The sequence below is a fragment of the Rhinolophus hipposideros genome (genome assembly GCF_964194185.1).
Source record: "Rhinolophus hipposideros genome assembly, chromosome: 5".
NCBI lineage: Eukaryota > Metazoa > Chordata > Mammalia > Chiroptera > Rhinolophidae > Rhinolophus > Rhinolophus hipposideros.
In genome coordinates this window covers 91,408,743-91,422,079 of record NC_138051.1, presented here as the reverse complement: position 1 = coordinate 91,422,079, position 13,337 = coordinate 91,408,743, and the positions used below count along the sequence as shown (strand labels likewise).

The window sequence follows — 13,337 nt, the reverse complement described above, 5'->3', positions numbered from 1 at the left end:
AAAATTAATTTCTATAAATGTGTCATGTGTACCTGAAAAGACTGTGTATTCTCTAATTGGCAGATATAAAATTTTGTATATATTCATGAACATGGGTTAAATCTTCCATAGCTTCACTAATTATTTTCCTGTTTGATTGGTCAATTATAGAGGAGATATGTTACAATACCCACTCTAATTGTGGATTTGTTCATTTCTTTCGGAACATCTCTCCATTTTTGCTTATATCCTTTATGGCTCTTCAGAAATTTTTTATGATATTCAAGCTTGGAATAGTGTTACTCTCCTAGGGAATTGTTCCTTTTGTTATTATGTAATGACCCTACCCAATTCTGATAATACTTTTTACCATAAAGTTCATTTTCCTGCTATTAATAAGATACTCCAGCTTTCTATTGGTTGGTGCTGGTCTAATACATCTTTTCCTGTCTCTTCACTTTCAATATTTTTTTGTCATTATGTTTTAGTTCTGCCTTTTACAAATAACATGTAACTGGATTTTGTTTTTGATCCAGAGAGTTTCTGATTTTTAACTGGTGAGTTAAATCTGTATATTATGACTACAGATAAATTTTAATTTATTTTTATTATCTTCTTGTGTGTCTTTCTTTATCATAATTTTTCTTTGTTTTTTTCCCCTCCTTTTCTGTCTTCTATTTATATGATTAAGATTTATTTATTTCATTTTCCTCAATGGCCTAAAAGTTATATATATATATATATATATATATATATATATATATATATATATATATATGTTAGACTATATATATATATATATCATCTTATATATTATTGTTACTTATTATTTTAGTCCCACCTTATGTTATATTTCTTCAAATTAATCGTCATGTAATTATTATTTTTGCTTTATAAAGTCAGTACTTGTTTAGATCTTCTCACATGTTTACCTGTTTCCTCTGCTCACTGTTGCTTTTTACACCTTGCTCTTTTTCTCGTGAGTTCAGTTTATTTCTGAAGTGCATCCTTTAGATGTCTCTTTAGCAAGAATCAGTGAAGAGTAAACTCTATCTTTGTCTTAATGTGCCTTTATTTTGTGTATTCAGTGATTATCTAGCTGGGTGTAGAAATATCTAGGAATGGACTAGTTTTCTTTTTATATCTTTTTATTGTAAAATAAAACAAAAAACCGAAAGCATGGCTTAGTGAATTACTATAAGGCAAACAGTCTTATAACCACCACTCAAGTTAAGAAATAGAAAATCTCCACCTGTGAGTATATTTTTATTTAGTTTGCTTGGGACTCTTAAAACATTCAGGATAATTTTCTCAAACTTATCTCCTGTTTTACAAATCCTTCGGGTGTGTCTACTCTGTTTAATCTGCCTATTTTTAATTACCATATTTCTTCATTTATATAGTTCTATTTGATTCATTTTCATATCTTTCTCATCTTTCCTATGCTGCTATATTGTTTTATGAATATTTCCCTTCTATATCTTTCATCTTGTACAACGTACTGGTCTTTTATAGATTATTGTTCTACTGTCTCAAGTAATCCTTTTGTTGTATTTATGGAGTCTAGTTTACTTATTTAGTAATTTTATGTCTCCAGGGCTTTGTCCGTGTGAATCCTAGGCCAGCTAAACTGTGGGAATTTCTCCGATTCTGTCATGTGTTCCAGAGTATCACGACATTGGACCAGACTTTCTCACTTTCCCATAGCATGGGTAGCAGGAGTAAATTCAGGCCCCAAATCTATAAGAGGCACAAGCTTAGAGATTTGATTTCACAAGAGGAACATTATTTGGTTTTGATTTTTTATTTTTTAACTAAATTTATTGGGATGAAAATGGTTAGTAAAATTACATTGGTTTCAAGTGAACAAGTCTACAATACATCATGTATATAGCATATTGTGTGTTCACCACCCAAAGTCAGTTCTCCTTCCATCATCATATATCTGATCCCCCTTTACCCTCATCTATCACCCCCCTTCCCCTTTACCCTCTGGTAACCACTAAACTGTCGTCTGTGTCTGTGAGTTTTTGTTTCTTTGTTTGTTTGTCTTGTGCCTTTGTTGCTTTCAGTTTATATCCCACATATGAGTGAAGTTACATGGCTCTCAGCTTTTTCTGTATGATTTATTTTGCTCAGTGCTACAATCTCAAGGTCCATCCATGTGGTCATAGATGGCACTATTTCATTTTTTCTTATGGCTTCGTAGTAGTCCATTGTGTATATATTAGGTGGGTGCATATATTAGGTGGGTACAAAAGTAATTGAGGTTTAAAAGGTTAAAAATAATTGCAAAAACCGCAATTACTTTTGCACCGACCTAATACATATTTATTTGTTTTTTAAGCTAGGGCCTAGACAGAAACAAGCCTGTGCCAGTGAGTTAATTTTATTTTTCTAGACTTTGCATTAACTGAGGGTTCAGCTTTCTTAGGTTCTAAGGTTTACACAAGAGTGGGTAATTTCAGTCCACCCCATTTGAAGTGAGGGCCTCATCTTTTGTCCTCATTAGAGTATCAAAACTGAAGTTTCTGGATTGCTGAGACCTGTAACAATTTACCTCTCCCTTTGTGCAGCTGCAGCATAGGTCATATGCCCACCCCCCTGCTTTTCAACACCCTCTTCCTGGCCTAGGCTGGCACCTAGGACTTGCCCTTTCTTCTGTGCACAGTCTTGAGTGATTGGCAATGCAATATTTCTTTTTTTTAAATCAAACATTTCTAGATAGTTGTTGTGAGGAGATTTGTCAAAATTAGGATTGGAAAAAGTAACAGGTTGCGGAAAAAAGTGTTTTCATTGGTAATTTTACACTTAACTCACAGATTTATCTATCATAAGTGGAGAAGATCAGGATAAAACATTGGCAAATAAAAAGTAGGAATTATTTAATCAAGTGTTTATTGAGAAATACCTGAGAGTTTGGCAGTTGAGTTCCTATTTGGATTTTTTCTTAAAAAGGAAACCAGGTGTTTTTTTTGTTGTTTTTTATCCAACGTTATCTGGTCCTTCTCTCTAAGGAAGTGAAGCCTCTTTGACCAGCCGATCACTTAAATGCAAGAATATTCTGTATTATCTGCCAATATGGTGCACACACATTGCTTTTACTATTTTCACATTCAAGTAATTTCCCATTCTCATTCGCAGTCTTTTTACTCTGGGGTAGCTTTAATAAGTAATGTTGCTTATAAAATAGTATGGACTTAAAGTCTAAATTGCCTGTCTCCCTGAGAAAAATATTACTATAAATATACTTTGAAGAAATAAACAGTAAATAACAGAATTTAGCTGTTATCCTAGCCTTTTTATATCATACTGTAGTTCATAAAATATGACCTTGCAATTTTTCCTGCCTTCCAAATAGAAACCTTCCCTTGTCATACCTCATCAGTTTGTAATCTTTGTAGAATTATTTGAAAGACACTAAAAGGGAGAAAGAACCCAGAGGGAATAACACTTCCATTGGGGCAGAGGAAGAGGAAGCCTATACAGAATTGTAAGGGACTGAAATGGCAATGTTTTCAAAAAGCAGAGAGACTTAAGAAATGCTTTGTCTTTGTTTACTATTATTCCTCTGTGACTGGACCTTCCCAACACTTTCAAGCTTTAATTTTTCTGTCTCCTGGAATTTCTATCAAATAAATAATTATGTATTAATAATTTATTAATGTAGGTACTACCTACTCCCCCCCCAAAAAAAAAAACCCAGAAAAGCCAAAGTGAGTTAAAAGAGAGCTTGAAGGTGAAGGAAACACCTTTGAGCGTTTAATGTGGTTCTCAGCTTCCTGTGTGTTGAGATAATAAAGTGAGCTGCACAGTTGCCAATGTCAGATTACATAGGCGTGGGAAGTGCTTGAGACTGGGAGACCTTTCGGGTAGTAATCAATAAAATCGGTATGTTTCCTACGCTTTCTACACTGAACTTACACATAGCTAGTGTTTTGAAAAAGAGTGTGTAGATTTTCATGACTTTAAATTTCTAAATTTAATCAGTCTCACACTTACAAGGAAACATGCATAATTTCAAAATGGTTTGTGAGATGCAGCTGCCTATAAATGAAAATTTATATTTGCTAAAAAGACTAGTTTTCTAAGTAAAAATTTAGAGCGTCATTAAGTCAAAACCCATTGTCTTTTTGCTCATAAACCATTTTGGATAATTATTTTTTCGTCTACCTAAACTTGATTTAGCATATGTTTTAAAGATGAGATTAAATGATAAATACTATAATTTAGTAATTTTTATGTGTTTCTTCATATCAGCTATACAGTGATTTTTTTTTGCTTAATGTGCAAAGTAGGATTATTGCATAATAGTGTATTAACTGAAAACACTAGTTTTATGAAGTTTGGATTTTTAAAAAAAGTATTTTTGTAGTCTTTTTAAAATAATTCAGTGAGCAGATGAATGCTTCCCAATACACACATTTTTTTCTAAGCATGTCTAACAAAATGTTAAAAATTATTTATTACTTTTTATACACAAATTTATATGGAATCAATTTTATTTAGCTTTAATCTTTCCAGTAGTTTGATCAAACTAACATTTGATACTGAATGATGAAGCAGAGAGATGATGACATTTGATATATGATTTATATTAGCTAGTCAGTAACATTCTAGTAGCTAATAAAAAATTTTTCTGCAGATCTACACATAATTGAATTATTTTTTAGTTTCTAAGGGGATATTAATCTTTCAGTATATGCAGCACATAAAAAATGAATTATAGACCATATTTTATTGTATTAATAAATGTCTATATATACTACAGTTAAGTAGTTTTAATACATTTATTACCACAGTGTTTCAATAAATTCATTACATCCAGTGTCTCTGGGCTTAACTTTTAGCCAACAGAGTAGGGGGCTTCTACCACTTCTGTAACATTGCTGGAATAGTGTTCTTTATGTTTAAAATTGGTAAATAAGAGGAATGCTTATTTTTCTTGAAACTTTGCTAGTGGAAGAAGAGTAAAGTGTAAACTGAAAAGCTTCCTCTAAAATAGTTTTGTAAAGTATTTTAGTGGCACCAAAGTACTTTTAAAAGTTTCAGATGTAGCCATACGAATGTATATTATTAAAGAGGACTTCTTTGTCCCTACTTACTATATCTGCATTACAGTTTAGATATTTACTCTTCTTTATTATGTTGGGACGAGTCATATGACACAGTTGGTCATTTAAAAAATTAGTTTTTTAAATTAATTTTCAGGCTGGTATATTAAATTAGCCCATTTTAAAATTCTGCAAAAGAGAAACAACTGTGTTTAAGAGAATCTTTTTAAAGACAGTTTTGCTCATCATCTCTAAACATACCATTAGCCATGCCAAACCTAGACAAGATAGTAAGGTAGGAGAAAATGTTTTCATTTTGGGGTTCCCTGTTCCCCTTCTTAGCTTTTGGTCTACCTTCCCCCTCCAAGTTTCCTACTATTTTCCCAACTGTGCCCATCTGGAAATAAAGACATCCATACAATAAAGTATTCGACAGTCCATGTTACCCTACTACAACTATTTTCATTCTTAGAAAAAAGAATGGTTAAAGAATCCAGTAATTGAAGTACACATATACAGAAAAAGAAGAGTAAATGAATGGACTCATGAGTGGATCCGTGGTTGAATGAATGATGGTAGGGTTTCAGGCCTGGGAAGTCTCTCTGACAGGACATAAGTGATGGCGTGTCCTACTGAGAAGAGGGTCTGCCAGGTAGATCCTTCCACCACTTTATTTTGTTGTGTGTAGTAATCTCAACCACTGACATGTAGTATAAACTTTTCTTTTTTTGTTACTTGTCATACTACCTTGAAATCCTATCCCTTTTTGTTTGTTTGTTTGTTTGTTTAAGGCTGAAAGAGCATACTCCTTTTGTGGAACTATTGAATACATGGCACCAGATATCGTCAGAGGGGGAGATTCAGGACATGACAAGGTATGTTCTATTTTTGACACTTTTTTGTATATCTCTATAAAATGTATAGTAAGAATCCTAGTTAATGACGTAGGTACAATCTCTTCAACAGTCCTCTTTCTGGCGTTGTCTTACCTTCATTGTTTGCTTTGCTTTGTATACATGAACATATTACGACATCTCGTGTTTGGGAGGAAAGAGATAATGGAAAGGTTAGGACACTCCAGATTTCCCTTTTTTCAGGTTTTATTGGTGAGGATAATTTTTCTTTTATAGAATAACACTGTTTGTTAAAGGAAACCTCAGAATCAACCAACTCTTCAAATCATAATTTTTGTTATTTCCATTAAAAGAGTCTATATCTTGAACAAAGCACCAGTTGTAACTATTTAAAAGCAAAAAAGCATTCTTTTTCTGTTGCGCGGGACCTGCACTGTAGGACACAGCTAAGCCACAATACAAGACAGCGGTGTCACCGAATGCATCAACCTCACATTGTTCCTGTCGGAGTCATGCTGAAGGAATTTGGACAGTGCTTCTTGGCATTACTGGTTTTTGTTAGAAAAACATACAGAAACATATAGTTGACTGACACCTTTAGTTCATATTTGCTTTCTAAGATTTCATTGAAAAAGAATGTTTTGTATTTTTTTATTCCCAATTTCAGCTTTTAACTTCGTAGAGATACCACAGACGTGATTGATTATCTCTTCAACAGAAATAACCATTGTCACAACGCTTGCAGGAAAAAGAAATCCGCTTTTAAGCATTCAAGATAGTCTTAAATTTGTTTTTCTAAGCCCTCTAAAGAGCTCAGTTTTTTTCTCCTCACTTTCCTTTGTATGTGCAAAATGAAGACTAGAAAATGCTTTCTAAGTGATTATGTTCTAAAATCTAGGTCACATGTTTTTTCTTCCTGTACTAAAGGGTACAGATTTGTTCAGTTCTTTTGCTTTATTAATAACTTTCTCCAAATAAGAAATTCTGACTATTTTTTGCTCCTCATCTTCCCCTTTCTCTCATCCCCTTTAAAAATCCCACATATGCAGTCCAAATATCTTAAGTGTAGAGAATGTTTGCTAATGACTAATCATATAATTAAAGCCTATTCTTCAAGTTTTCATGACTAGGAATCTGTTGCAGAACTGTATCAATTTAAGAGCATGGTTTCAAATCCAACAGCAAAGCTTTCGGAAGGTCTTGACTCAGATGGCAGTAAAATTGTATAAATGAAAGAACTGAATTGCAGGTTTTGGCTTTAAGGTATTCTTTGAAACTATTGGGGAATTTCGTAGGAATTTATAGCTGTTAAAATGTGAAAATTACCTTGAAAATAGCTCAGTGCTCATAAATTTTGCATCATTTTTGTGAAACCTTGGCCCTGAAATTGGGAAGCAGAGAGTTTAAAATTTTAGCATCCAGTTAATAGCTCATTGGTGTAAGCTTGTATATTCAACCATTATTGAATCGTGATTTGCCTATTTATAAAAGAAGTAATTTTCAACGTATTGAGATTCTTTAATTTATATACAATTTGCACTGTTCTCAGTTCAGGTAACTGCATTTGTAAATTAGTTTGCAATTTAGATCACATTTTATTTTATGTTACTTTAAATCTCATCATGCGTCCCACAAATGAAGACTCTTAGATTTATGTGATATGTTCTATAAGGGGAATTGATTTAGGTGTTATGAAAAAAATAACATCTTTAGATGGGATCTTTTTTATTTTTGTTCTTTGACTTTAAAGAATTCTATAATATTCATTGGAGCTGGATAATTAATAAAAATGCTAATTGATACTTATTTTCCCTTATCATACGTCCAAAGATTTCACTTACTTAAAATTATTTTATTTTAAATTTAAAAAATTTTAATTAATAAAAGTAAAACCATTACTAGTTTAGGATAATGAAAACACTTTTGACCCCTTGATTGATAGGCTAAATGTTTAAGTTCTATGTTTAAATTTTGTTCTGAGGATACCTGGATAGTTCTCTAAATGTCTTTCTTGCATGTGCTAATTTAATACTCTTTGCATAGAAAGCTATGTACAAAATCTTTTTGTTAAAATATTTTTCAAATATAGCTTTATTTTGTTCATTTTTTTCTTATGAAATATGTATTAGTTAATACTCTATCAAATGAAATTGTTGTTTTGCAGGCAGTAGACTGGTGGAGTTTAGGTGTTCTAATGTATGAATTACTAACAGGAGCATCTCCTTTCACTGTTGATGGAGAGAAGAATTCCCAAGCTGAGATATCTCGGTAAGACTTAACAAAATAAAATGAATATATTGTTACCTCAAAAGAACTGATCAAATTTCTGCAATTAGACTGATGGAAAAGAATAAATTTTAAAATGGCGATAGACAAAATTATGTGCAAGTGGTTATTTTCCATTTATATTCGTATAGGATATAGATGTATAACCTTTATATTTCTTTATGTTATACGTGCCCAATTAGATCTTAAGTTTCATAGGGATAGTGTCATAATGTTTGTGTGTTCTGAAGTACTTAGTATATTGTTTTAACCTAGTAAGTACATCGTATATTGAGAAGTTTATTTGATAGATACTTTCTTCCCACTGTATACATACTTTGTGACTTTAATATAAAAAAATAGTAGTGATACTTTTCAACTCATGGATGTGGGCTCAATAGAAGCAAGTACCATAAAATCACCCTCTTACAGGGCATCATAGCATTATTCTATTAGTTTCCTTCACAGCAGCTGTCACAATTGCAGTATTACATTTTTGTTTATAATTATTTGGTTAATATCTGTCTGTCCCACTAGATTGTAAGCTGTGTGAGAGCAAGGGACGTATCTGGCTTTGACCCTCAGCATTGTATGTTCAGGTGCCAGCACAGTGCTTTACTATGCAGAATTCAATAAACATTTTTGGAATGAAATGAGTTAATGAACAAATAAATGAACAGTGATAACACATACTAATTACTAGTTATGTTTTTGTCCTGTTTTTACTTGAATTTTATAACTTTGAGAACAGATTTGACATTAAAATTTAAAAATTGAGACTTCCACTTACCAAGATGGAATAACAAGAACCAGATTTGCTTTCCTGTCTGAAACAATTTTTTAAATGGGCAAAGTATCTGAAACAACAGTATTGAAGACCTTGACCATCTAGCAGTGAAGGACAGTGAGCACTGGGAGATGGGAAGCACGAGGTGAGCCCTGGGACTGCCCAGCTCACTGCCTTGAGAGCGTGTCCAGGCTGAAACCCAGGCGGAGCTGAGATGGAACTGAGAGTCTGGGAAGACCAAGGCAGCTGGAGTGTGAGGGCAGAGTGTCAGAGAGGAGAAAGCTGCAGAGAGAGAGAGAGAGACACAGAGACAGACAGAGAGAGAGAGAGAGAGAGAGAGAGAGAGAGAGAGAGAGAGAGAGAGAGGAGACACAGGTCTAGAGATTTGAAGAAGGTGCCCCTCAAGTACTCAAATAACCACAGTGTGAGGAAACTACTCCGTGGAGTTAATATGTTATTTCTCTCCAAATTGTTCTATAGATTCAGCACAATCACCATCCCAGCAGGCTTTTTTTTTCCCCCTGGAAATTGATAACCTGGGTCTAAAATTCATATAGAAATACAGAAGACCTAGAATAGCCAAATCACCTTTGAAAAAGTACGCCAAAGATGACTTCAAGATTTATAAGCTACAGTAATTAAGAGACTGTGGTGCTGGTATCAAGATAGACAAACCTCATCAATGAAATAACTTAGAGAGGTCAGAAATAAAACCGCATAGATACAGGCAACTGCCTTTTTAAAATTACAAGGTGTGAAGTCAATTTGGTGGAAAAAAACAATAATCTTTTCAACAAATGATGCTGGAACCATTGGCTATCATGTGGGGGGGGGAATGAATTTCTATAAATACTTAGCAACATATACAAAAATTAAAAGCAGATCATAGACCTAAATGTAAAATCTAAAGCTATAAAATTTCTGGAAGAAAACATAATGGAAAAATCTTTGTGACCTTGAGTTAGGTAAAGATTTCTTAGATACAACACAAAAAGTGTGATCCATAAAAGAAAGCATTGATAAATTGGACTTCTTCAAAATTTCGCTCTTCCAAAAGAAACTTTTAAGAGAATGGAAAGAAAAGCCACAGACCTGGTGACATTATAAATCATGTTTGATAAAGGACTGGTATCTAGACTTATATAAAGAACTCTCAAAATGTAAGGGGAAAACAACCTCCATTTTTGAACATGGGCAAAAAGTTTGGACAGTTCACCAGAGAAGGATCTATGTGTGGCAGATAGGCACATGAAAAGATGATCAACATCATTCATCTTTGGGGAAATGCAAATTAAACAGCAATGAGGTACCACTGCATACACTGGAATGGCTACAAATAGATAGACTATATTAGGGTTCTCCGAAACAGAACCGATAGGAGATATATGTGGAGATTTATTATAAGGAACATACGTTTATTACAAAGAATTACAGAGAATCAGCTCACATGATTATGGAGGCTGAGAAGTCCCACGATCTGCCATCAGCAAGATGGACCCCCAGGGAAGCCGGTGGTTCCAAAAGGCCTGAGCACAAGAGGAGCCAGTGGTGGGCCTGTGCAGAGCCTTCTGGGGATTGGGCCTCTTTTTTGGTTGTAGGAGGGTCAGATGCAACAATTTATCCTTCACCTTAGACAGGATATCTTGACATTCCCCCCCCCACCGGATCCCCAGAAATCACTGAGGTAGAAGGTCCCTGAATTTTAGTCAGATGTGTTTTCCCCCCTTTGACACAAACGTCGTACCAATAAGTCGGGAGTAGTTGCTGCTGCTTGCTCACTAGATCCAGTCAGCACAAGGTCATCAATACAATGGACCAGTGTGATATCCTACGGAAGGGCAGGTGATCAAGATCCTTGCGAACTAAATTATGACATAGGACCCGAGAGTCGATATACCGTGTGGTAGGACAGTGAGGGTGCATTGCTAGCCTTGCCCACTGAAAGCCACTCCTTTGGGCGGGCCTGATGGACAGGAGTGGAGAAACAGGCACCTGCCAGATCAACAGCTGCATTACAGGCACCAGGGAGGTGTTCATCTGCTCGAGCAATGAAACCACGTCTGGAACAGCAGCTGCAATTGGAGTCACCACCTGGTTGCAACTCCCAGTGAGCCCCTGTCATTCTCCAAGATCCATCTGTCTTCCACAGGGGCCAAGGAGGCGAATCGAATGGGGATGTGGTGGGAATCGCCACCCGACATCTTTCAAGTCCTTCATGGTGGCACTAATCTCGGCAGTCCCCCAGGGATGCAGTATTGCTTTTGAGTTACTGTTTTTCTAGATAGAAGCAGTTCAGATGACTTCCACTTGGCGTTTCCAACCGTAATTGCCCTCACTCCACAGTTCAGGGAACCAATGTGGAGATTCTGCCAGCTGCTAAGTATGTCTGTTCCAATTATGCATCTGGAACTTTGGAATAACCACAGGATGGGTTCAGGAACTCACCAAATCTACTGTGAGATGGACCGGAGCTAAATCTCCATTGATCACCTGACCTCCACAAGCCCCTGCTCTGAATGGTGGGCCACAGCGGCATGTTGGGTCTTCTGGAATTAGTGTCAGTTCAGAACCAGAGTCCAGTAGTCCTTGAAAGATCTGATTATTTCCTTTTCCCCAATGTAGTTATTCTGGTAAAAGGCCAGAGGGCCCTTTGGTGAAGGCTGGGAAAGAGATTAACAGTATAAATTTAGTGGGTCCTTCCTCAAGGCAATCCACCTCCTCTTCATTCAAGAGGTTCTGGGTAATACAAACTGGCTCAAGAGCGGGAATTGATTCAGGGACAGGTGACTGGGGGGAGGGCAAGATTGATGACAAAGGGACACAAGGAAACTTTGGAGGGTGTTGTGTTTGTTCATTATCTTGATTGTGGTGATGGTCTCACAGGTGTACACGTATGTCATCTTATCAAGTTGTATACTTTGTATGTGGAAGTTTATTGTACATCGATTTTACTTCAACTAAACAAAAATTTTTTAATGTATCTTTTACAAGACAGGTTAGAAAATAATTTCTTGTTGTTCCAGCTGTTTAATATCAAAATTAAGTGATCAGGAATATTTCTTGTTAAAAATCACAATAGAATCATACCTGTGATTAAAAATTCTAAGTATGATGTGGCTTATTTTAAATGGGCTTTTTGAAAACGTTTCATTATTATAGGAAACCTTGGCCATACTCTTGAGAATATGGGTCCCCTTGCAAGATCATACCTGTCATTGTGGCAGGTAAGGAGTGGCCTTAACTTGACAGCATTAAATAGTGGCTCCTCTGACTGATTCCCCACTTTCTGAGTCCACAGACACAAGCCATCTTCTTTTTAGTTTCCTTTCTACCACAAATCTGCCTTTAGGGAGATGGCAGGAACATTTTGAACCAAATATTATTCAAATTTAAATTGCTTTTATTAGCGTTAGATCAATCCGTTGGCATTTAGAAAGAGAAAGAGAGCCTGAATCAGATTTCTAAAATCTTAAAACTACAGCAAATTTTTCAAGAATTTAAATAGAATTTTTTCCCTTTAGTCAGTTAATTATCCACTTTGTTTTTTGTTTATATTTTGTTTAAAGCTTGGCATTAACTTATGATTCCATGTTTTTTTGTGGGATTGTTGTTGTTGTTCTTGAAATTAACAGTGTAGTGACTGAATTGTCTTACGTTTTCCTTTCAAGATAGTCATTCTGATTGTCTTTCCTGGTGTAAAATCTTTCATAGTCTGTTCTTTTAAAAATATGCTCTATTAAGATAAATGTGTCATTATCTTGCCCTCAAATGTAAATTAACAAAGGCTTTTTCTCATCCCTGAATTCTTCCATTCCTTAATTAATTATTGTAATCTTCCCTGAACTCTGCATACTTTTTACAGTTTTTACTTGAGATGCTTCAAGATAATGTATTTTCCAAATTATCTACTTACCTCTTGTTGTCTACAGATAGCCTAAAATCAGAACAAAACTGTTTTTCCTGTACATCAAATTTGCAAATAAAAGAATGTAGACTAAGAACAAAACCTTGCTCAGTGGTGCACGAATCCCTTCGTGAGTGTCCCTGACAGTCACCTGCTGTCTGTCTCAGGGCTGTGCCTGAACGGGAGGCACGATTGTGTACGGTATTCTCAAGGTAGCTGCTTCCATTATTGAACAACTTTAGTTGTGTAGAAAAATTTCCCCCTTAAAAGAAGCCAAAGTTAGTTTCCTGTAACCTCTTCATGTCCATCCTCCATCCTCTAAGGAATGTAGGAAAGTCCTGTTGTTTCTCCCGAACGTTGCTTTCGGTGTTTGAAGATCCTTTTACCTCAGGTAACCCTTCCTAGTTCTCTCAGCTGTTCATATGAAATCATTTCCAGGTCCCTCACATCTTGGTACCCTTTTGAATAAATGCTAAATTGTCAATATTATAGAT

General features: G+C 35.1%; 1 protein-coding gene across 2 annotated transcripts in view; it reads left to right on the top strand.

The window, feature by feature from the left end:
* Window positions 1-13,337, top strand: part of RPS6KA5 (ribosomal protein S6 kinase A5) — a 148,748-nt gene that overhangs the window by 102,665 nt on the left and 32,746 nt on the right. For both annotated transcript variants that reach the window (XM_081048776.1, XM_081048777.1), the window contains 2 exons: window positions 5,825-5,908; window positions 8,052-8,155. In XM_081048776.1, the coding sequence (XP_080904902.1) occupies window positions 5,825-5,908; window positions 8,052-8,155 (188 nt within the window). The remainder of the gene's footprint in view (window positions 1-5,824; window positions 5,909-8,051; window positions 8,156-13,337) is intronic.